The sequence below is a fragment of the Eubalaena glacialis genome, chromosome 3 (assembly GCF_028564815.1).
Source record: "Eubalaena glacialis isolate mEubGla1 chromosome 3, mEubGla1.1.hap2.+ XY, whole genome shotgun sequence".
Taxonomy (NCBI): domain Eukaryota; kingdom Metazoa; phylum Chordata; class Mammalia; order Artiodactyla; family Balaenidae; genus Eubalaena; species Eubalaena glacialis.
Genome location: NC_083718.1, coordinates 176347341 through 176371180, shown reverse-complemented (window position 1 = coordinate 176371180; position 23840 = coordinate 176347341). Strand labels below are relative to the sequence as shown.

General features: G+C 47.0%; 1 protein-coding gene across 1 annotated transcript; it reads right to left on the bottom strand.

The window, feature by feature from the left end:
* Positions 1-975: 975 nt before the first annotated feature.
* IFNLR1 (interferon lambda receptor 1) lies at positions 976-23312 on the bottom strand. The gene is made up of 7 exons (XM_061186993.1): positions 23210-23312; positions 19375-19498; positions 11536-11720; positions 7026-7168; positions 5347-5506; positions 4911-5044; positions 976-3912 (listed from the first exon to the last, which is right to left on the bottom strand). Exons 1-7 carry the CDS (start codon positions 23265-23267, stop codon positions 3127-3129), a joined length of 1590 nt encoding a protein of 529 aa, XP_061042976.1. The 5' UTR covers positions 23268-23312; the 3' UTR covers positions 976-3126.
* Positions 23313-23840: the final 528 nt, after the last annotated feature.

The following is a 23840-nucleotide window of genomic DNA, read 5'->3' as shown; positions in this document are numbered from 1 at the left end:
AATAGGGTGAGCTGCCAGGGTGGTAGGTACAGCTCTGGCTTCATTGTAGCACCCTTCTCATGTACTCAGCTTGATGGATTCCAACTGCAAGTCCCTGCAGCTCCCTGGGAGGGAGTGGCTCTCTACACAGGACTGATGGGAGGTGGTGGATAAACCTCTCAGCTCCTGTCCCTGGCAGGGGAACAAATCTGGAGGGTCCAACACTGAACTCCCAAAGCTCCCTAGGAGGACTGAATCCTAGATGCCCAGAGCCGTGACCTGTTTGATTACGCATCTGGACTGGCTGCCTCCCCTCCCTCTCTTCCCACTCCCCTATTGATGCTTTCTGGAATCGATGCACTGCTTTATACCCCCCAGTCCTCGCCTCTGGGTCTGCTGCTGGGCACCCAACCCAAGACCCTGTAGTCTTAACAGCGAGAAGAGTGCTGAGGAACCTTTGAGAAATAAGAGCACACGCTCTTCCTTTCGATTTTGCCTTTTTCTCTAAAAATAGAGTTCTTTATTTATAGAGCTCTTTATTTAAAACAGTTTAGGGTAGGCCCCAACAAACATTAGGAAATTATCTAAATATGACATAAACATAAAATAAAATTAGAAATAACTACAAATATCTTAGAACAATATATAATCGCCTCACTACCCTAAAGAATGGGAATGTTGCTTTCACCCAGGCATCACCCGCTCTGCCCCTGACATCTTTCATGCGTGGCCCTGGAGTTTCCACTATGCAGTTCCTGGCTGCTGGGGACGTGAAAGGGCTTTGTAAACAGTTCAGTGCTGAGCACACCTGACAAATGGTAATATTGAATAGCATGCTCTTTCCTAAAGCTGCCCACAGTTTTTTGTTTATGACTTAATGACCATAAAGGAGCTGGAGTTTAGAATTAATAGAAAGCTCAGCCTCTGTTAGAAATTAAACTTTGAAAAAATGCTTAAAAAACACACAAGTTTTCAGAACAGAGATAAAGCGGTTCCTTCACACAAGCCTAAGACAATAGTGAGGATAGCTTTTAGTTATTTGGAATTTACTTCCACGAAGCAGCTCGGCTGGTTCCAGAAAGGGCGCTGGGCTTGGTCTGGGTATTTTCCTGGGAACTGGCCCTGAGCCCCAGCCTTCTCCAGCTCCATGGTTCCAGTTTGTTCTTCCCCTTCTGTGCTCAATCATGGATGTAGACAAGCCTCATTGCAGGGAAACCCCTGCAGAAATGCATGTATGTGTGTGAGTCCCAGCAGTGGTGAAGGCCTCCTGCCAGCCTCGTGCCCCTTGGAAACCCTTGCCGAGACCTCGGTACTGTTTACACGGCCAAGGGAACAGGGGTTGGCCCAGCTGGCCAGAGACCGACAATCTCACCCTCAGAGACGTACACAGTAAGTCAACATTTTAGCTTCCTCGTTTGAAACAAAAGACAGGTGTTCAATTTAAAAAGGGGTTTGCTAACGTTTTCTTTAGCAGTTGAAACTCCTAAGCACAATCTTACGTAGAGGGCCACTGGAGAAAATCAGGGCCCAGGGAGGCTGCTCCGGCTGCACTGGGGTGATCCTACAGCCCGCGGCTCCCCCTGCGATTGAGGCGGCTCCCCCTGCGATTGAGACGCCTCCCGTGAAGCCCAAGGCCTTTTGGGAACACAGTTTGAGAACCCCTGGACCAGATGCCCTCGAGAAGCTTTTCCAGATCTTCCATTAATGTTCTACCCTCGCGTTGGCTTCAAAACAACACAGCCCCGTGGATAAAATGCTTATGAAGACGCTTTTTACACAAATGGAGGAACTTAAGTCCTGGCAGGTGAAATGGCAGAGCCAAGGATTGTTCTGATCCCTGTGGTCCCTGCAGGGCCACAGAACTGACCAAACCTTGGTCTAACGAGTGAAGACTCAGCTCTGCTCATCCATATACTGGTGGGTGTAGGTTAATAAAGCGGTTGTTTGAGAACATCCATCACTACCCTCCGGTAAGGACAGTCACCTGTTTCCAGAAGACAGTGGTTTCTCAAAACTGGACGAGGAAATGGGATGTCTTTACAACCACAATGGTCACCTAAAGGGTCTGAAGTGCTAAGATGGGGATCACAGGCCCAGGGGTCCGACTCCCTGCTGGGTTGCTTCCCCTGCCACCAATGAATCAGACCCCCTAGAAGGTGGGCCATTTGGTATTTTCTTTGCTGGGAAAAGGGAGAGGGACCCTTGGCTGGGCTCCAGCTTCTGAGAACTCAGTTTCCTGACTAGGAGGCAGGGGTCAGCGAGGGCAGGAGGCAGGAGAAAGACTAGAGGTGAGAACTCCAGTCACTCTGAGTTTAGGGTCACAGGTGGGAGATGCCCAGCGGTCCCCTCAGAGCCTGGGTGGATGGAGAATCCTACCAGCCACCACGTGGTGAGTGCCAACGGTGTGGCAGGCATCACACGCCTCTGTCGGAACCCTCACGGTGCCCCAGGTGGTAGCTGTAGAAAGGAGACTCGGCTACAGAGAAGGAAGGTATCTCCCCTAAGGCCACACAACTGGGAAATGGCAGAGCTGGGATTTGGACCCAGGCCTCTTTGATAATGGAAACTGTGCAATGCATGACTGAGAGACTGGGATTTGAAGGATAATGCCCTTCCTCTTCCTCTACAACACCCTCAGCCAACTGGATTTTTCTTCACTGGGGCCCACCCTAGGGGACTCATAAATCCGGATGCCGAGCCTCGGGGAGGAGGGAGCCCAGCGGGTGCTGGAGAAAGGCGTGAGTCCTGCTACACTTGGTGTGCCTCCAGATTTCTTCCCTCCCCAAATCCAGATGGGCCCTTGTGCTGTCAGCCTTCAATGTCCCCGTGACCTGACCTCGCCTGTTTCATGTTGTGCAGGGATGACTTTTCCTGTCACCCCAGGGACAGTGGGGTGGTCCGACACCTAACCAACCTCTGACCTCCGCCCATCCCTGTCTCCACCCCTCTTGGCTCTCGGCCCAAAGCTGGCAGGTCACAGGACGGGGTGGCTTCTGACTGCTCAACCTGGCAGACACCTCTAGCTGGGTTCCCCGAGGTGCTGTAAGAACCCTCTGCCGCCCCAGCGATGATGCTCCCAGGATTTCAAGTCTTGGTGGCATGCTGGGTCCCCAGAAAGCTCAGCAGCACCAGACTGGGAGGGACAGCTCACCTGGCCAAGTAGTGCCCCAGTGTCCTACCTCTGACCTCAGTCCTCTGGAGGCTCTCAGCCCCGCAGCTGCCGCCACCGCTGTCCTCACTTTCTGATTCCCTCCCACCCTCTTCTTCCTCCTCCCCCTCCTCTTCCTCTTCCTCGGGGCTGCTGTCCCAGCAGAAGGTCAGTGTCTGAAGAGAAACTGGGGGCTCCCTGGGGACCAGAATCAGCCCTGGCGATGGTAAGCCCCAGCTGACCCAGGAGGACGGGTTGTCTTTTGGGGGCTCTTCCAGGGAACTCGAGTCCTCGGAGAATTCGGGTGGTGGGAGAGGCTTCTGGAGCTCCTTCCCATCCGGTCCTCGGCCTGGCCTCTTCTTGGCCAAGTAGCCAGATGATCCAGCCTCGTCCCAGGGGGAGGAGCCTGCAGTGCTGGCCCAGCTTCTGTCTGAAGAATCGCAAGCAGAGGAGCCTTCGACCTGGACCAGAGGAGTCCAAGGCCCTCCTGCCTCAGCATGCCCCAGGCTCTGGGGTTCCTGCCCCAGGAAGGGGGGTGGCTCAGTGTAGGGCTGGAAGCTGACACCTTCGTCCGTGTCCTCCTCATCTGTGTTCTCCTTGTCGTCCTTCTCCCCCTCAGCGCTGTCCTTCTCTGATCCTGCCTGGACGGTGGCTGGGGCCCTGACTCTAGGGGTCAGCCGGACCCTTCTGGTCAGCTCCTTTTGGGGACAGAGGATCAAGACATGCAGGCACTCTGGGCCACTGGGTTGAAAGGTTGCCCCGGGGTGTCTGTGTCCAGAGAGGTCCTGATTTGGGGAAAGGGGAGAAGAACAGAAAATTCAGCCTTTCCAGAAGAGTGACTGTTCTAATTTGGGTTCCCCTGGAAATAGACTCTGAGACAAGGATTCAAATGTAAGTAGTGTCTTTGGGAAGTGATCCCAGGAAGTGTCAGCAAGGCATAGCAGCCAAGAGCGGGGTGTTATCAGGCAAGTTACCCCGAGGGCAGCTGGAACTTAGCCCTGCCGGGGACACAGGCCTCAGAGCACCGTCGGGTGAGGCATGGAGGGGGTGGTGGCAGTGTGAATTCTCTGGCACATGCAGCTGGTGATATGCACGGGCAGAGTGGACACCAGAGGCCAGAGAAAGCCTCCAGGTTTCAGGTGCCAGCTGCAGGAGGGCGAGCTGGTAACTTACCACATAATGGGAAGGCAGAGGGATAGGGCAAGGTGCAGACCCATCCAACACAGAGGCTGTCCTTCAGTTAGTGGGAATTCCCTGCAGGTCCCATATCCAGGAACGTTGAAACACTCCCGTGTGGCAGGGACTCTCAGAATCCATCCTCAAAGCCCCCACGGACCCGAGTGCCCACTGAGCCTCATCTACCACAGCCTCACTTTCCAGGCCTTCATCTGAACAAGTCTGACCTCTCCAGGCTTCCCCTGTCCCAGCTGGCCCCAGGTTCTAAGCAAGCGAGCTAGCAGACCGGTGGGGAAATTCCAGCGTCTGCCTGGGCAAGACTGATCCTCGGTTAGATTGTGAATGAAGTGCTGGGACCCTTTTAAGATGTCCCCTTTAGGTGCCACCCTCCCGCCTCCCCTCTGGGCATCTCTCCTGAGGCATATTTGCTATTTTAATTTGGTGCCAAAGGAATGAATTACTAATGGTGCAAATTTAGACAGGTAGATAGATGTTTCGCAGTCTGGGCCATCTTGATATTCTAGCTGAACTACCTCTAAGTCTAGCTCCACTTCCTTGCTCTTCGACAACCCTCCCTCTCTGTCACACACCCCCAGATTTGCCATACCAGGGCCTGTGGCATCTTTGCCTGATGAAACCAGGGGTTCCCCCTGAAGCTCTTCCAGATCACAGGCCCTGTGGCAACGACCAACAGCAGTGGCAGCAGAAGGGGTAGCAGCACCAGGAGTGCCCAGTTGGATCCTAGGAAGAAAAACATAATAACAACTAGAGAAGCAGGGGCTCCTGTCTATCAACGGCATCTGTGCTGCGGGCTTCACGTACATTATCCTATTTAATCCTCATCAGAATAAACCCATCCTACAGAGTGTGGAAAGCAAGGTTCAGAGAGGTTATGTAAGCTGCCCAAAGATACAGTGAGTGGGGTGGAGCTGGGATTTTAATCGAGGTGAGTCTGTCTCTAGACTTGTGCTCTTAACCACCATATTATGAAGATCCTAAGGCCCAGGGGAAAAGTCCCTACTTCTGTACCACTTTGCACCCACCTGGGGCCTCCAGGAAGAAGCAGGTGGGCTCAGAGAACTCGCTGTATTTAGGGTAGCCAAAGGTGTAGATAGTTCTGGCGCTGAGGCAGTGGTGTCCGCTGGTGTCTGGTTGGAGAGAAATCTGGACTGGCTGGCCATGGGGAGTGGCTGGAAATGGGGTCTGTTTGGAGAGAGAAGCAGAGGTGGGTGGACCTGCTGGGGGGCACTGGCTCCATGCAGCCAGGACAGGGTAGGGTTGGCAGGACACAGCTGTGACTCCTACACCTTTTCTTGCATTAAGGCTTAAGCATTCAGGGAGCACGTCCCAACACTCTCTGGTTTCTCTTCCGCGGAGTTTCGAGGTAGAGATGGTCTGGGTTCAAAAGCAGCCCTGCCACTCAGGGTCACTCCCATGCACACCCCACCAGGGTCCACAGGCCCTCACTTTCAGGGACAGATGCCTCAGGCTTCCTACCCTCAGGGCGTGTCAATCAATTAGGGCAGGGGTGGTGGTCACTCAGCCATTACAGACACAGAAAACTCTAGGGCTGCCTGTCCAACACAGTAGCCACTGGCCACATGTGGCTCTTGAGCACTTGACGTGTGGCTGGTACCAACCGAGATGTGCTCTAAGTGTAAAATACACACCGGCTCTCATGAAAAAAGAACATAAAACATCTCAGTAATTTTTATATTAACTACATGTTGAGAAGATAACATTCTATTGGATGAAATAAAATCTACTATGAAGATAAATTCACTTCTTTCTTTTTACTTAATTTAATGTGGAACACTTAAATGACACAATGTGGCCTGCGTTATGTTTCTACTGGACAGTGCTGGTTGAGAATATCTGTGAGGTTCTTGAAGGCGAGGACCACATCGGATGAAGATCTATCAATATATCTCTGGGATCCAGAGTGTGCAGGAGGTTAGGAGTGTGAGCGCTGGTTCAGTAAAAGACAGAATGGACAAGAACGGGGGTCTGTAGACTACATACAGCTCCATCTTTTTTTTTAAAATAGAGTTTTCCTGGAACACAGCTATGCCTGTTCATGTACCTATTTACTTATGGCTCCTTTTGTGTTACAGATGGAGTTGAATAGATGTGACAGACGATAAGGCCTGCAAAGCCAAAAATATTTACTATCTGGCCAATTACAGAAAAAGTTTGCCAACCCCTGCCATAAATAAATATATACAGACATATGCACATGCATACACAGAAACAAGTCTGACATTGGATATACACCACATAGTTATTTGCGATCATCTCTGTGTACTTTTGGTTTTCTTCCTAGAATTTATCTGTATTTTCTAGTTTTTTTTTTTCTAATGAATCTGGTGGCTTAACAAGTAGGCTAAGTAGGTTCTTGGAGCCTGTCATACTTCAGTCAGATTAAAAAAAAAAAAAAAAGCTTTCATAATTTAAAAAAAAATTAGGTAGAAAACGGCTGTTTATTACCTGTAATGTGCAGGGGAAGGATGTCCTGAACTTGGCCTCTTAGGGGGAGGGGGGCAGAGGTGGGCCACAGGCCAATCACACTGTGCAGAGTCAAGGGGTGACTGCCAGGAGTGAGGGGTATGCAGGGAAGGCTTCCTGGAGGAGGCTTTCAGGGCTTGGAGGGTGAAGAGCACTGGGGTTTGGTGGGAGAATGAGGAAGGGGACCTAGCCTGTGGGCATGAAAGGGGTTTCTCACCTTATTCCTGGCCCCCTCTTTCCAGAAAGCCACCTCATAGTTCAGATCTGGTTGGGGCATGCAGTGGGGCAGCTTGTACGTGGCATTGACACTCAGGATCTCGTCTGTCCGGGTGAATACCAGGACAGGTGGGGCTGGTTCCACTGGCAGAAACAGAACAGGACCCATCAGGACCTTCTGGGGGCCACAGGGCATCCATCCCCCTGCCTCCAGGCAGGCCTGCTCCTCTCCCAGCCCAGAGACAGTTAACCTTCCTTTACTCGTGTCATCCCTTCCACTTGGGTGCCCTTCACATGTCACTGGTCTGTCAGCATCCTGCTCATTTGTATTAGTTTTTGTTGCTGCCATAACATATTACCATGAACTTAGTGGCTTAAATCAACACGGATTTAGTATCTGTCAGTTCTGTAGGTCAGAGTCTGGGTGGGCTTGATGGGGTCCTCAACTCTGGGTGGAAATCAAGATGTCAGCTGGCCTGGGCTCTTATCTGGAATTTGGGGGGAGGATTCACTTCCGTGCTCATTCATGCTGTCAGCGGAATTCAGTTCCTTGAGGTTGTGAGGCTGAGGTTTATTTCTATGCTGTTGTTAGCTGGGACCCTCTCTCAGCTCCTGAAGGCACCTGCATTTTTTTTTTTTTTTTACATTTTTGGCTGCGCTGCACAGCATGTGGGATCTTAGTTCCCTGACCAGGGATTGAAACCGAACCCCCTGCAGTTGAAGCACAGAGTCTTTATTGGACTGCCAGGGAAGTCCTGGCACCTGCATTTCTAATCACGTTGCCCCTTCATCTTCAAAGCAGAAACACCATGTTGAATCCTTCTCACACTTCAACTCTCTCTGATTTTCCCTTCTTCTACACCTCTTCTGCCTCCAGCTGGAGAAAGTTCTCTGCTTTTAAGGGTTTATGGGATTAGATTGAGCCCATTTGGATAATCCAAGATAATCTCACTACTTTAACACCCATAAACTTAATTAAAATCCCTTTTGCCATGTAATAGTAACATCTAACATATTCAGAAGTTCAGGGATTAGAGCATGAATATCTTTGGGGGAGTCATTCTGTCTATCATGGTCCTCCCTCTGACTCCTTGAAATTCATGTCCCTCTCCAGTGCAACATACATTCTCCCCATCCCAAGGTACCCCAGGGTCTCATCCCATTACAGCATCAACTCAAGTTCTAAAATCTCATCATCTAAAGTATCTAAATCAGGTTCAGGTGAGACTCTGGGTACAATCCATTCAGTACAGCTCCTAGGACACAATTCCTGTCCATTTGTGGACCAGTGAAAATAAAGTACAAGTTATCTGCTCCCAATATAAGGTGGTGGGATAGGCGCTGGGTAATAGTTATAGACATTTTGGTTCAAACAAGGAGAAATAGGAGGTAAAAAGGAGTCACTGGGCTGAAGCAGTTTTGAAATCCAGCTACACAAACTGTACTAGGTTTTAAGGCTTGGGAACTACTTCTCCTTGGCTTTCAGCACTGCTCTCTGGGCTCTTGGTTCCACCCTCTGAATCATCCTTCCTTTTCATGAAAGGTAGCAGGTATTTGCAGCTAAGTAGTTTTACCAGTCTGCTTCCTTCCAGTAGAAATTGGGGGACCAGTAGCCTTCTTTCTTTTCCTGTCCTCTCTGCCCCTTTTCATTCAAGCTGGCAGTGTTTCTGCTGATATAAAATTCTCAAGAATTTTATGGGTCTCCTGTGGATGTCATGAGGACCCACTCCATTAGACAGAAGCCAGTTCCACAAATCTTTTTGAGATAAGCCCTTCTCTATTTTTGGCTTTAGCTGAGCTGGCTGAGGGATGACACTTCAGCTTTGTAGAGGCTCCCTGATTTGACTGAGGGGAACTGAACTGTGTGTCATACCCTTAAATCTCTTCAAAGAGCCTTTTTCTTGACTAAACACTTTGATCTTTCTGAGGTTTTAGTAAATGATTGTACAACCACACACTTTGCTGTTTCTCTATGTCACACTCTTGGCAGCAATTTCTTAATTTTAGTATCTTTTGCCATCTGGATAGGTTAAGAATTTCCCAAATCTTCAAGTCCTGGTTCCTTTTTGTTTAGGCTCTTTCCTCAATTTCTCTCTCTCCTCCTTGCATTTTGCTATGATTACCAAGAATAAACCAGGCCATGCCTTCAACACAACATTATCAAATCTCCTTGATAAATATCCAGATTCATCATTTACAAGGTCAGCTTTCCACATACCGACAGGACACAATTTTGCTAATCTTTTTGCCAGTATATAAGAGGCAACCCCCTTCCTGAAATTTTCAATAACATGTTCCTCACTTCCTTCTGTGAGGCAGCGCTTTTAGTATCCATACTTCTGCTAACAGTCTGTTCACGATGATTTAAGAATTCTTGAAGGACACTTAGATTTTTCTCTATGATGCTCCTCGCTTCCTTCCGAGCTCTCACTGGCAGAATCTTTTTTTTTTTTTTCTGGCAGAATCTTTAATGTCCATTTCTACTGACAGTCTGTTCGAGGTCATCTAGGTTTGACTGATGGTTTGAAGATGGTGGGGGCAGTGACTTGGAATAAAGTGACGAGAGAAAATTAATACACCATTGTTCAAGGTCCAGCTGAAATGCCACTTTTTCCATGCAGCCCTCCCTGAGTACCAGCCAGCAGGAGCTCTGGCCACACTGGTCATCCCTGTCCTGTGTTTGTGCTCAGGGAAAATGTGTGGCTTCCACAAGGTGCCACTACTTATGTGTTCAGGAAATATCCACTGGACACTGATATGTATTAAGCCCTGGGCAGGGAGCTGAGGGGAATGGGGAGATGAGGCCTCCATAAATCTTGACCTCAAAGAGTTGGAGGAAATTAGGGGGAAATGAAATATGGAAACTACCAAAACTCAAGAGAGAAAGTGACCAGGGTCACAGCTGAGGGCAGAAAAAGGCAGGAAGGGTCACTCAAGCTTGAGGTGTGCTGCAGGAGAATCAGAAGAACTTCAGGGAGGAGGAGGCAAAAAAAAAAGTAACCTCCTTTCTGCATCTTTCCCTCTATTGTTCTAATTCTTATTCCTATTCATCCAGCCTCTGCAGTGGTTCATCCATCATTCTTCTAGCCAGACAGCCTTTCTGCCTGCCTTCCCATCTTTCTTTTCCTTTCTATCCATCTATCCATCCTTCCCAACTATGCTTCTTTTCCTTCCCATCCACGCATCCTTCTCAACCATCCTTCCTTCTTCCTAAGCATCCTGTCTTCCTTTCTTTCCAATTGACATTTCTTCCTTCCTATCCATCCTGTCTTCCTATTCATTTATACTTTCTTCCTTCCTTGCATCTAGCCAATCAGCCTACTTTTCTACTCCTCCATCCTTCCTATCCATCCATTCTTTTCTTTCCATACATCTTTCCTTCCTGTTTTTCCTTTCTCCTTTGCCTCTCCTTCCCTTTTACCCTTCCTTCCCTTCCCAGGCAGCCAGCCTTCCTTCTGTACTCTCTACCCACTGATCCATCTGTCTGCCTTTCGTTCCTATCCTCCACTTCACCATCCATACTAGCTCCTTCATAGTAAGCATTTACCCTCCATCTAGCCTCCTCCTTCCCACTCATCCATCACTTCTTCCCCATCCTCTCCACACTTCCTTTCTTCTTACCCATATATCCTTTTCCTCCTTTCGTCCAACCAACCAGCCAGCTTCCTCCCATCCAAATCATCTCTTCTTCCTTCTCTGCCATTTTTTCCTGCCATCCTTCATTAAATCCCTTCTTCATCCCCCTTCAAGCCCTATTTTGTCCTCAAACATTTTTAGAAGCCTGGGTGATGATAAGTTACAGATCGCAGCTCCATAAGGCTATTGTCTGAGTATTTATCCTCCCCTCCTTACTCTTGACCTGATCGAGCACCTTGTCCAAGATCAGAAAGAGCCATTTCACATCCCATGTCCATCACTTACTAGCTGGCAAGTTCCTTAACTTCTGTGAGTCTTGCTTTATTTATTTTTAAAAAATAGGGTGATGAAAATGAACCCCACAGGTCTGTTATGAGGATTAGAAATAAAATACATTGGGGAAAAAAAGCACTCCCCTCACTCAATGTTAACACTGGTGATTTATGAAGGCTGTAAGCATGGGGAATGTTTTCCTCTCTATTTTTATCTCCTTCCCCCCCCCCAAATTTCTACCATGTACAGAAATTACTATTGCAGCCAGAATTTTTAAAAATTGTTTCTTAAAGAGAGAGATTGAACATTAAAAAAGTAGGAATAAATATATAAAGTGCCTTGTGTAGTTCATGACCAAGGTTGTGCTCAAAAGAAGATTATGAACCTCATTAGTAGGAGGTACAAACTGAACTGCTGGGGCTGGTGAACTCCCCTAACTCCCTGCCACGAAGTCAGGCTACTTGGACATGGGCCAGGGCCCATGGCAGGTGGCCCCAGAGAGCTGCCCACTGCTTTGGGGAAGTGGGAGACAGATGGCTAGGATAGTAGCGCCTCTGAGCCAAGCTCCTGAGCAGACAGCCTCCCACAGGTCCCTCACTTACCTTCAAAAAAGTAATCCATGGACTTGGACTCCACCCAGGGCGACCTGGCTCTGGGAGAAACCGCTTGCACACGCCCCTTGAACTTGTTGCACAGGTCTTGTTTCTCCAGGCACATCAGAGAACACACTAGATCTTTGGTTCTTGCACACTTTTTTACTCTCCGCCACTTTGTGGGGGTTGCAGAGCTGAGGGAGGAGACAGGAGAGTGTGGGTCATGGATTCAGCCTCTTGGGGGTGAGGAAACTTAGAGAACACGTGATCACTCGTCCCTCCATCCCACCTGATCGTCCATCCATCCATCTGTCCAGCCAGCCAGCCATCGACTGAGACAGAATGAGAACAGTCCAGTTAAGAGCTCGGGCTCTGGAATGATAGACAAGGGTGGGAACCCTGGCTCTGCCCCTCACTAGCTCTGGGACCTTAACGCAGGTCACTGCCCCTAAGCCTCAGTCTCCTCATCTGTCATGGCTCCCCCACAGGGTCATCGTGCTAGTAACCATTTTCCACGCGTTTATTCATTCAGGCATTTATGGACCCCCTGCTGTGTACCAGGCACGGTGCCAGGTGCTATGTGGATGTCAGAGGGGAACACACAGGTCCATGACTACAACCTCCTGAGAACACTGAGGTCCAAAGGAGGGACCTGCTTGCTGGGCATTATTCTTGGGGAATCAGCAATTCATGACAGACAGGTCCTGCCCTCGGGAACTTACACTCTGGAGGGAGGGGATGGGAGACCATCACCACATCAACAAGATAAATCCAGGAGCTGGTAAATGCAGTGATCATAGGGTAGTGCGGGGGTGACTGCTCTCCGAAGGCGGCTCAGGAAAGGCCAGGAAGATAGTGCTGAAGCTGAGGCCGGGATGCTGAGAAGGGAGCCAAGAGAAGGCCTGGGGGAAGGAAACGCAAAAGCAAAAGCCTTGCGATGGGAAGGGACTTGATCTATCCAGAAAACAACAAGGCCAGGGTGGCCAAAGCCCAGTGGACAAGGCCGGGAGAGGGTGGACAGACTGGACGTGAGGGTGGAGGGGGGTGGGCAGAGCAGGCAGGGTCTTGCCATCTTGGCAAGGGGTTCAGATTTTCTTCCAATTGTCATGGGAAGCTATCAGAAGGTTCTGAAGAGAGGAACTGAGGTCATCTAATTTATGTTTTTAAAACATCACTCTGATAAACCAGCTAGGAGACTGCAGCAGTGGTCCAAGAGAGAATGGTGGGTGAGATGGCAAGAAAAGGTTGGATGTAGGATGCATTTTGGAGGTAAAGCTGATGAGACTTGCTCATGGATTGGATGTGGAATGTGAGGGAAAGGAGAAATGAGGTCTCTTCCTGGGTTTGGAGACTGAGCAACAGGTGACCAGAAAAGGCTGAGATACAGGTAGGCAAAGAGAACAGATTTGGGGGAAGAATTCCCCTGTTTTGTGTTTTGGTGAAGTTATACTAGGTAAACATCAACGAAAAAAGGAACTGGTGCAGGCATATTAATATGAGACAAAATAGAAACTTCAAAGTCCAAAGCGTTAGTAAAGTGAAAAGAACCACTACACAGTAGTGAATGATTCCACTTACCAGGAAGATATAAAAATTCTAACTTACATGTGCCTATTAAATAGCTTCAAACTATATTCAGCAAAAATAGATAAAACTACAGGAAGAAAAAGAAAATCCACAATTACAATGAGAAATTTTTAATATATCTCACTTAGTAATCAACAATTGAATAAAGAAAAATTATTAGTACATATGTTAAAAAAAATGAACAACATAATTATCAAAGTTCGTCTAATGAACGTATACAGAACAAACAAGAAACTGGTTGAGCCACATACGAACCCTAAACAAAATATTATCAAAAATATTAACAAAAATAAAGCAACTCTCAAATTTCAAAGAATAGGTATCTCTCAAACTATTTCCTCTGACTGCAAATAATCCAGTTAAAAATCATTAACAAAAAGAGAACTAAAGGAAGTTTGAATATTTTAAAATGTTTTAAAATGACTCATGGATCAAATATTTGCAAATGATGCAACCAACAAGGGATTAATTTCCAAAATATACAAACAGCTTATACAACTCAATCAAAAAGACAAACGAGACAATCAAAAATGGGCAGAAGACCAAAATAGACATTTCTCCAAAGAAGACATACAGATGGTCAACAGGCACATGAAAATATGCTCAACATCTCTAATTATCGAGAGATGCAAATCAAAACTACAACAAGGTATCATCTCACACCAGTCAGAATGGCCATCATCAAAAAGTCTACAAATAATAAATGCTGGAGAGGGTGTGGAGAAAACGGGACCCTCCTACCCTGTTGGTAGGAATGTAAATTGGTACAGCCACTATGGAGAACAGTATGGAGGTTCCTTAAAAAACTAAAAATAGAGTTCCATATGATCCAGTAATCCCACTCCTGGGCATATATCTGAAAAAGACCAAAACTCTAATTTGAAAAGATACATGCACCCCAGTGTTCATAGCAGCACTACTGACAATAGCCAAGACATGGAAGCAACCTAAATGTCCATCAACAGATGAATGGATAAAGAAGATGTGGTATGTATGTATGTATGTGTGTGTATATATATATACGGGAATACTACTCAGCCATAAGAAAGAATGAAATAATGCCATCTGCAGCAACATGGATGGACCTAGAGATTATCATACTAAGTGAATTAAGTCAGACAAAGACAAATATCATACGATATCATTTATATGTAGAATCTTAAAAAAATGATACAAACTTATTTACAAAACAGAAATAAACTCACAGGCACAGAAAATAAATTTATGGTTACCAAAGGGGAAAAGGGACTGGGGAGGGATAAATTAGGAGTTTGGGATTAATATATACACACTACCATATATAAAATAGATAAACAGTAAGGTCCTACTGTATAGCATAGGGAACTATATTCAATATCTTGTAATAACCTATAATGGAAAACAATCTGAAAAAGAATATATATATGTATAACTGAACCACTGTGCTGTACACTTGAAACTAACACATCATTGTAAATCAACTATACTTCAAACAAAAAGACAGGAGACTCAAAAATCACACATTGGAAAATAAAATAAAATGACTCATGGATCAAAGAAAGAATTATGATGGAAGTTAGTAGATCTCTAAAACTGAATGATCAAAAATATAATACAAATAAAAATTTATGAGATGTAGTTAAGCATATAGCTTTAAATATTTATGACAGAAAATAAAGAAGGATAGAAATTAATAAGCTAAGTGATCAACTGAATGAGTCAGGAAACGCATGCTAAAAACATATCCATGAACAGATTGAAACTGTAAACTACTACTTCAAAATGGATTATAAAAGACATTTTTAAATGATATAAGACGTGGAAGAACAACACAAAACAGAATCAGAGAAACTCAGAAAGGAGATAACAGAACACAGGAGTCAGATAAGAAACAACAACCACCACATTTCATAAACGAAGAATAAATTAGAACTATAAGAGTAAATTAATACAGCAGATAATGCCTTAAAAGAAACAGAAAGTGAAAAGAGAGAAAGTTTCAAAAAATAAAAGAGAACTGAAATGTAAATGCTAAAGTTTGAAAACTTCTAGAAGAAAGCACAGAAGAGGATCTTTGTGACCTTGAGTCAAGCAAACATTTCTTAGGACACCGAGAGAAAAGAAACCTGATGTGTTAGTCTGCCAGGGCTGCAGTGACAGAATGCCAGGCTTGGGGGCTTACACCACAGAAATTTCTCTCTCACAGTTCTGGAGGCTGGAAGTCCAAGATCAAGGTGTCTGCAGGTTTGCTCTCTCCTGAGACCTCTCTCAGGAGATGGTTACCTTCTCTCTGTGTCCTCACCTGGCCTTTTCTCTGTGTGTGAGCAGCCCTGCTGTCCCTCTTCTCATAAAGGCACCAGTTCTATTGGATTAGGGCCTCACCCTTAGGACCACATTTAATCTTAATTACCTCTTTAAATGCCCCATCTCCAAATACAGTCACTTGGGTGTTAGGGCTTTAACATATGAGTGACTAAGGGGGGGAACACAATTCAGTCCATAACAGGGAATTACGAATTAAGCTGCTATGAAAGTTCATGTACAAGTCTTTGTATGGACATATGTTTTCATGTCTCTTGGATAAAGATCTAGGAGTAGAATCTGGGAAACTCGGTAACTGAATGTGTAACTTTACAAGAAACCGTCAAGCTGTTTTCCAAAGCGATTGTACCATTGTAGTTCCCGTCAACAATATATAGTCAGTGTCCACAGGGGATTGGTTCTAGGCCCCCCCGGAGATACAGAAACCTGTGGATGTGAAGGTCCCTTATATAAAATGGTCTCGTATGTGCATATGATGTATGCACATCCTCCCATGTACTTTAAATCATCTCTAGATTACTTATGATACTTAATACAATGTAAATGCTATGTAAATAGCTGCTAGTGTGTGACAAATTCAAGTTTAGCTTTTGGCACTTCACGGATTTCTTTTTCTTTCTGGATTTTTAAAAAAAATTTTTTTGATCCATGGTTGGTTGAATCTATGGCTGCAAAACCCCAGAATATGGAGGGCCATCTCCATGAGAGTTACTCCACATGTTTGTCTATGCTTAGTATCATCAGACCTTTTAACTTTAACCGTTCTAGTCAGTGTGAAGTAGTATTTCCTTGTAGCTTTAATTTGCACTTCCCTAATGACTAATGATGTTGAACATCTTTTCATGTGCTTATTGGCCATTTATATATCTTCTTTTGTGAAGTGACTATTCAAATATTTGGGGGGTGATTTGTCTTCTTATTTTTGAGATGTAGGAGTTCTTTATTTTGGATATAAGTTCCTTGTCAGTGTATATACTATGAATATATTTTTCTCAGTGGCTGGCTTTTTCATTTTCTTTGGGCTTTTTTTTTTTCTTTTAAAGAACAAAATTTAAAATTTGGTGAAATCCAGTTTATCAGTATTATTGACTAAATTGTTTACACACATCCCCCACCCAATTCATATGTTGAAGCCCGAACACCCATGTGACTGTATTTGGAGATGGGGCCTTTAAAGAGGTAATTAAGATTAAATGTGGTCCTAAGGGTGAGGCCCTTATCCAATAGGACTAGTGTCTTTAAGAGAAGAGGAAGGGACACCAGGACTGTTCTCACACAGAGAAAAGGCCAGGTGAGGACACAGAAGGTGACCATCTCCTGAGAGAGGCCTCAGGAGAGAGCAAACCTACTGACACCTTGATCTTGGACTTCCAGCCTTCAGAACTGTGAGAGAAAAACTTCTCTTGTTTAAGCCCCCAGTCTGTGATATTTTGTTATGGCAGCCCTAGTAAATGAACACAGATTTTGGTACCATAAGTGAGGTGCTAATGTAACCAATATCTAAAATTGTGTTAGTAGCTTTGCAGCTGGGTAACAGAGGCTGAAAGAGTTTTGAGGTTCATGTGAGAAAAAGCCTAAATTGCCTTGAAAAGACTGTTGGTCAGAATATAGATGTTAAAGGTGATTCTGGGGTGATCCCAGATGGAAAGGAGAAATGTCTTATTGGAAACTGGAAGAAAATTGATCCTTGTTATAAAGTGGCAAAGAACTTGACCAAATTACGTCCTAGTGTTTTATGGAAAATCAGAAGTGGAAAGTGATGAACTTGGATACTTAGCTGAGGAGATTTCTAAGCAAAGTGTTGAAGATGTGACCTGGTTTCTCCTTACTGCTTATAGTAAAATGAGAGAGGAGAGAGAGAGATAGAAGGAATTGTTAAGCAAAAAGGAACCTGAAATTGAGGATTTGGAAAATTCTCAGCCTATGCATATTGCAAAAAATGAGAAAGCGTGTTCTGGAGAGAACACCAAGGTTGCACTGGAAAATCATTTGATAAGGAGATCATGGGTGCGACTCACGGATTTAATCAGCCACCTCAGCAGAAGCCAGGAATAGAGGTGGGATTATTACATGTATCACCCTAATTCTGTTCACTGAAAAGATCTCAAAGCAATAGTTCAGTAGTGATCAGACAGCTACACAGACTGTGTTCTTTAAAACCATTTCTTACCAAATGGAGACATGGCTGATTTCAGGTTTTAGGGCAGGAATTGTGCCAATGAGTCTGGAACATCTTTTTGCAACAGATAGCAATAAAGATATCATGACTTACTAGGGTCAAATTCAAAGGACTCAGGAGCCAACCTGAAGAGACATTCACGGGCTAAAGATGAGACAATTCGCAAGAGGGAAGAGATATGGCAACATATGTATATGTGTAACTGATTCACTTTGTTGTAAAGCAGAAGCTAGCACACCATTGTAAAGCAATTATACTTCAATAAAGATGTTTAAAAAAAAAAAAAAAAAAAAAAAAAAAGATGAGACAATTCAAGCTTCAATGAGTTGAAACCATCACATACGTTTAACTACTTGAGTTCGTAATGATAATAAAAAAACAAGTCAATCACCTTTGGGACATGATAGGGAACCAGTTCGTTATCTTGAAAACTGGTAAATGAAAGGAAAAAAAGTCAAGCATTTATTGTCTTGCCTACATGAATAGTACCACTGAATATCAAACACTACATGAGAGGAAGCATCTCTTTATAAACTTAATTCCAGCTAATAAATGAAAAAATACCATTAGAATATCATGGTTTTGGAATCCTCACAGGTGTTTCAAAAGTGTAAAAGGAAAGGAAAATATCATAAAGGTCTAGAGGTTAGGCTTTCAATTCTTTCATCAATTTATCCCACCTCCGCTATGCCCAGCTGTGTGGCTTTGAGCAAAATACACTCTCAGTGCTTCAGTTACCTCCACTGTAGAGCAGAGTCACTGAATCCTTCCTCGTAGGGCGGTGTGAGATTAAATACGTTTCATGTATGGACACAGTGCAGACACAGAGCAAACACACAGGCCATGTTAGGTATTGGTATTTTCTGCCTCCTGATACAGTTCTATACCATTCTTTCTTTTGAAAGCTCTCTCACAGTCTGTCCTTTCCCAAGCCAGGCCCCCATCACTCACATCTGGATGCTACAGATGGAGGGACTGTAATAGAACAGGAAGAGCACAAGCTTTGGGGTCAGACAGACTTGGGTTTTTCTTCTGGTTCCATCACTGGCTTCCTTGGTCAGGTCACAGCACCTCTGAGTTGTTTCCTCACCTCTAGAACAGGGGAAATGCAGGGCCTCCCTGGTGATACCGGGAGGAAGAAGGGAAATGCTCATGCAAGGCTCCTAGCACTCAGCCTGGCGCAGGGTGGGTCCTGAGTACATGGCAGTTCCTGCTTCCTCCTTCTCACCAATTCTAGATTAATCCTCTTGAGTATCTGCTTTCATTAGCTTACTCTCTTACGAAAGAACTTCAGATGATTTCCATTTATGTGCAAAGATGGCAAATCTGCTTTCATTTGCAAATTCCTCTGCATCAGCGTGGCTGCCTGGCCTGCCAAGTTCAGAAGGACTCCAAGGCTCCGTGCAGGCTCCGTGGGGAAAAAGGTACTCATCTAGCGATGCCTAACACAGCTCTGCAAGAGATACACCTGCCTCCCTTATCTGCTGGAATGCCAAGCACTTCATCCAGGCCCTAAAGAATTCCCTCACTGGGCCCTCACAGCTCCATCCAAGCCCTGCTCTGACTTTTCTCAAAGACCTGCCCCCATTCCCGGCAGGTCTTTCACCTGGGCGCTGTTCTCCATTCAGCATGATCCCTACCTCCAGAGCTTTATCAAACGCCCTCTTCCAATACCTGCTGCAGGCCGTCACCCGTGGACACAGAGAACCAAGCCCCTCCAGCCCCTGCCCACCTCCTCGGTCTCCCCCTACCACCCCACCAGCCTGGAGGCGCCCCTCCACCTTTGATAGGCCACAAAATAGGTCATGTTCTGGGGGTTGCCAGGTCCTGGGAGCCACGTCAGGTACACACTGAAGTTCCAGGAGAGCAGCGTCACGTTCTGGGGAGGGGCCAGATGGGGCCTCCCTGTGGGGGAGAAAGAGGTCATGAAGTCTGGAGCCATTCCGAGCAGCGCAGGCGGGCGGTCGGGTGCTCAGCGACTTTAAGAACCAGGAGTTATCTGGGGTGGCTGAAGCACAGGGGGCGTGATGTAGGCTGGGAACCTGGGGTGTGGGATTCCAGTCACAGCCATGCCACCGACTGGCTGTACTGCAGTCCCTTCCCCTCCTTAGACCTCAGCGGCCCACCTGTGACATGATGGGAAGCCCACCCTGGCACCTGAGGGTTCCGGCAAAACAGTGCAGCACAGGACCATCTAATAGATTCCTGGACTCCAGGAGGGAACGGCCCTGAGGGTCTCGAGGAGCAGAGGCTCTGTCTTGTTCTCAGCCATGTCCCCAGAGCCTGCCTGCAATGGTCCCTGGCACATAGTAGGTGCACAATAAAAATCTGTTGAGTGAATGAATGAATACTGTGATGACTTGGATTATTCCTAAGGTCTCCTAACTGGTCTCCCTGCTTCCAACCTTGTGTCCACAATCCATTTTCCATATAGCAGCAAGGGTTAAAATGAAAGTCACATCATGTCACTCTTTTGCTTTAAACCTCCAGTGGCTTCTGTTTCATTCAAGGTAAAATCCAAAGTCTTTACAATCACCCACAAGACCCTACTCTATCCAACCCATGACTCCCCTTGCTGGCTCCTCTCCAGCCATGCTGGCCCTTTCCTGTTCCTAGAGCATGCCGGGCACACTCCCACCTCTAGGTCTTTTCACGAGCTGTTCCCTCCGCCTAGACTGTTCTCCCCCTGGATATCCATCTGGCTCACTCCTCTGCTTCCTTCACATCTTTGCTCAGATGTCATTGTCCCAGTCATTCTTTCCCTGACCACCTCTAACTGGCCCCTACTTCCCTCCTTGGCACCTCCTCCTTCTCACTGCTAACCCTCATCTTCTGAAATATGCATCTGATTACACAGCTGCCCAGTTTCTGCCCTTCCCTTGTCCTCAGAATAAAGTCTATGCTCCTTATCAGGATACGTGAAGCCCTGCCCAGCTTGGCCTGGCTGGGCCATCTCGTTGACCTCTTCCTGACAGCTCACCGACACACCTCACCAGCCTGCTCACCTACATACGTCACCAGGCTGCAGCCAATCTTCCTTCTCACCCTTCTCAAACCACCTCATTGTTCTGTGTGTCTTTGAACCCAGGTGTCTTTGACAGCGTGGTAGTCACCATCTAATCTTTTAAAGACTTGATTCAAACGTCACTTCCTGACATCTTTCAGAAGTGGTGGTGATGCTGCTGATAATAACAGCAGCTAATGTGTATTGTGCTCTAACTATGTGCCAGGCACTATGCAAAGCACGTCACCTGCATTTTCTCCTTCAATCCGCCCCACATCCCTAGGAGGTAGGTACTAATTATGATCATCACATTACAGATGAGGAAACTGAGGCCCTCTCAGCTAATAAGTTGTAGAAACAGAATTCAAATCCAGGCCTAGCCAACCCCAAGGTCTGAGGTTTTTTTGTTTTTCTTTTTAACATCTTTATTGGGGTATAATTACTCTACAATGGTGTGTTAGTTTCTGCTTTATAACAAAGTGAATCAGCTGTACGTATACATATATCCCCATATCTCCTCCCTCTTGCATCTCCCTCCTTCCCACCCTCCCTATCCCACCCCTCTAGGTGGTCACAAAGCACCGAGCTGATCTCCCTGTGCCATGCGGCTGCTTCCCACTAGCCATCTATTTTACATTTGGTAGTGTATATATGTCCATGCCACTCTCTCACTTCGTCCCAGCTTACCCTTCCCCCTCCCCGTGTCCTCAAGTCCATTCTCTACGTCTGCAAAGTCTGAGTTCTTGATCACACTTCCTCCCCTAGGTTCTCATGGGGCCTGTTCAGCCTTATTCTTCCAACATCTATGGATCATTATTGGTCAAAGACATCTATTGATCACTGCGTGCCAGAGGTTTCAGAGAAGACTACAACTCCTCTCCTGCCCTTTAGGAGCTCATGGTCCCGTGGAGAATGCAGTGCCTTGAAGTGTCGCGTGGGCCATGATGGAAATCCATACAGGTTATAGAACGGCATCAGGGAGGGAGGGCCCTTTCTGCTGATGGCTCTCAGCTCGGCTCCACACCCCTGGCCTTTTAGACCAGCCCATCCTGTGTCCTCTAGCTGGGACTGCATCACCAGGATGCGGATGCTGACAGCCCTCCCAGCTTCTGGACGTCCTAGCAGGTGGCTGGCACGAGGCCAAAGTCTGTCTACAATCGTCTTATTTGAGGACGGGCCTCAATTCTGAGCTTGGCCACAGTGGAGAAACAGCAGCTAGAGTAGTTGCCTCCTAATGAGCCTTCGAAGGGTGCCAGGCACCAGCGTGAAACGTTATACACAAAACCTCATTCAATCCTCAGGACAAACCACCCTGTGGGGGTACGTGTCATTCCCTTCCACGGAAGGCACTAGGCTCGGGTACAGATGGTGAATAATTTGCCTGAGGCTACACAGCCAGTATGTGTGCGAGCCAGGATTAGAACCTGGATCCCGCTGCGCTTCACCCTAAACCTTCACACCACAGTTTGTGTTGTGTACACTAAATATTCCTCAGGTATAAGGATAGCTAGGTCTAGACAGCAAAACTATTGAGTTTGATGGTGAAAAAGGGGTACAGAGGACCCCCTCCTCTCCTCCCCGCATAGGTACACTGTCCCTCATCAGCTGCAGTAACACTGCTGCGAAGGTTCCAGGGGCTGGGGCATCCCTGAGCTGACCTGGGGTGGGTGGACTGCCCTGTGCCAGCTGCCCGTCCCACGGCCAAAGCTGGCCATGCTCACTTCAGCTTGTCTTCTCTGTCCTGTGTGTCTCACCAATGCCTTGCTTCTTGGCTAATTCCCCTTAATTGCTCTGAGCCTCAGTTTCCCTCTCTGAAACGGGAGGAAATAATACCTATCTTCTAGGACAGTTGGGTTGTGACGCTAAACTAGAATAACGTGGTGCCCAAGAAGTTGCTCAAACAAATGCTGGCTTTTAACCTCAGTATTAGATGATGTCCAAGGGCCCTTCTAGCTCTTAAATTATTAGTCTAAGACTAGGGACATATCCTGGGGGCATTTTGGTGTCCTTCTCCCTGGATTGGTTGGGGTTTGGTGGTTGGTTCCTATCCCAAGGTATTTTGAACCCTGTCACCTTATTTACCAGTGAGAGCTCAGAAAAAAAGGTGGCTTGTTAGAATGACAGCACGGCATGGGCTAAACTGGCACTCCTTCCCCTCAGGCCTGGGTGGAACTTCTGACACCCCGAGTCGGGAGGAAGGGGAGGGCACCCCTGGTGAGGGCAGGGCACTTCTGCTTGATTTCCCCTACTAGTCAGGGTCTGTGATATTAATGCAGCGCATAGGGCTTTTAGGAAACCTTAAAAAGCACTTTATAAACAAAGGCAGCTGACTTTTGAACGGCCACTATCTTTTTTCCTGTTCGTCTGAAGCTGAACTGGCATTAGGAAGCTGGATCAGTTCCTTCCCGGAAAGGAATTTAAAAGACCCGGGTCTGTTTAGTCCTCAGAAAAAGAAAACTGGTGGTGGGTGGGCTCTGCTAATTCGCACGGGTTGCAGCGCACAGACTGATGCCCAAGGCACTCCCTCCCCGGAGCTCTCGGTCGGAAGGTGGGTGCGGACCGGATGGAGCACCCCGCGGCCCCGCGCCCACCCCGCGGCCCCATGCCCTTACCTGGAGCGGACTGCAGCAGGCACAGGAGCAACGGGGCCCACCGCGGGGCCCCGGTCATACCGGTCCTCCTGTGGCCCGGGGTGGGACCAGGTCCCTCCTCCAGGCCCACCCAAGGCAGGTGACGCGACTGGCAGCCAATGGGAGGCCGGGCCGCGGGCCCGCCTCTCCGGGGCCAGGACTGGGAAGCTCCCGGGGCTTCCCTTGCGGCGGCCCCGCTCAAACCCTCCGGTAGCTCCCAGGGCCTCTACTTCATTTTGTTCTGCCCGATCCCGGGGGTGGGAGGTGAGGGGGAATCAGTAAATCCGTGTATGGAGGGAGGGGAGAAGAGGAAAACTGTTTATTATTAATAATCACAGTTAGGAATTCCAATACGAGACTTTTAACGGGACAGACGAGTTCAGGACCAGTTTAAGAACGTAGTCTCAGGCACCATTGGCTGTATCCGAGAGCGTTCTAAGTGCCAGGTTCTAAGCCAAGCACTTTCCCATATTATCTACTTTAACCCCCGCGAGCATCTGGTGGGTCTGTCCTGTTATTCTCTACATCCTTCACGCGGGGAGTGACAGCCTCCAGAGCTACATGGGCTTGCTCCTGGGAAAGCTGGTCCCTCTGGTGCCAAAGCCTGTGGTGT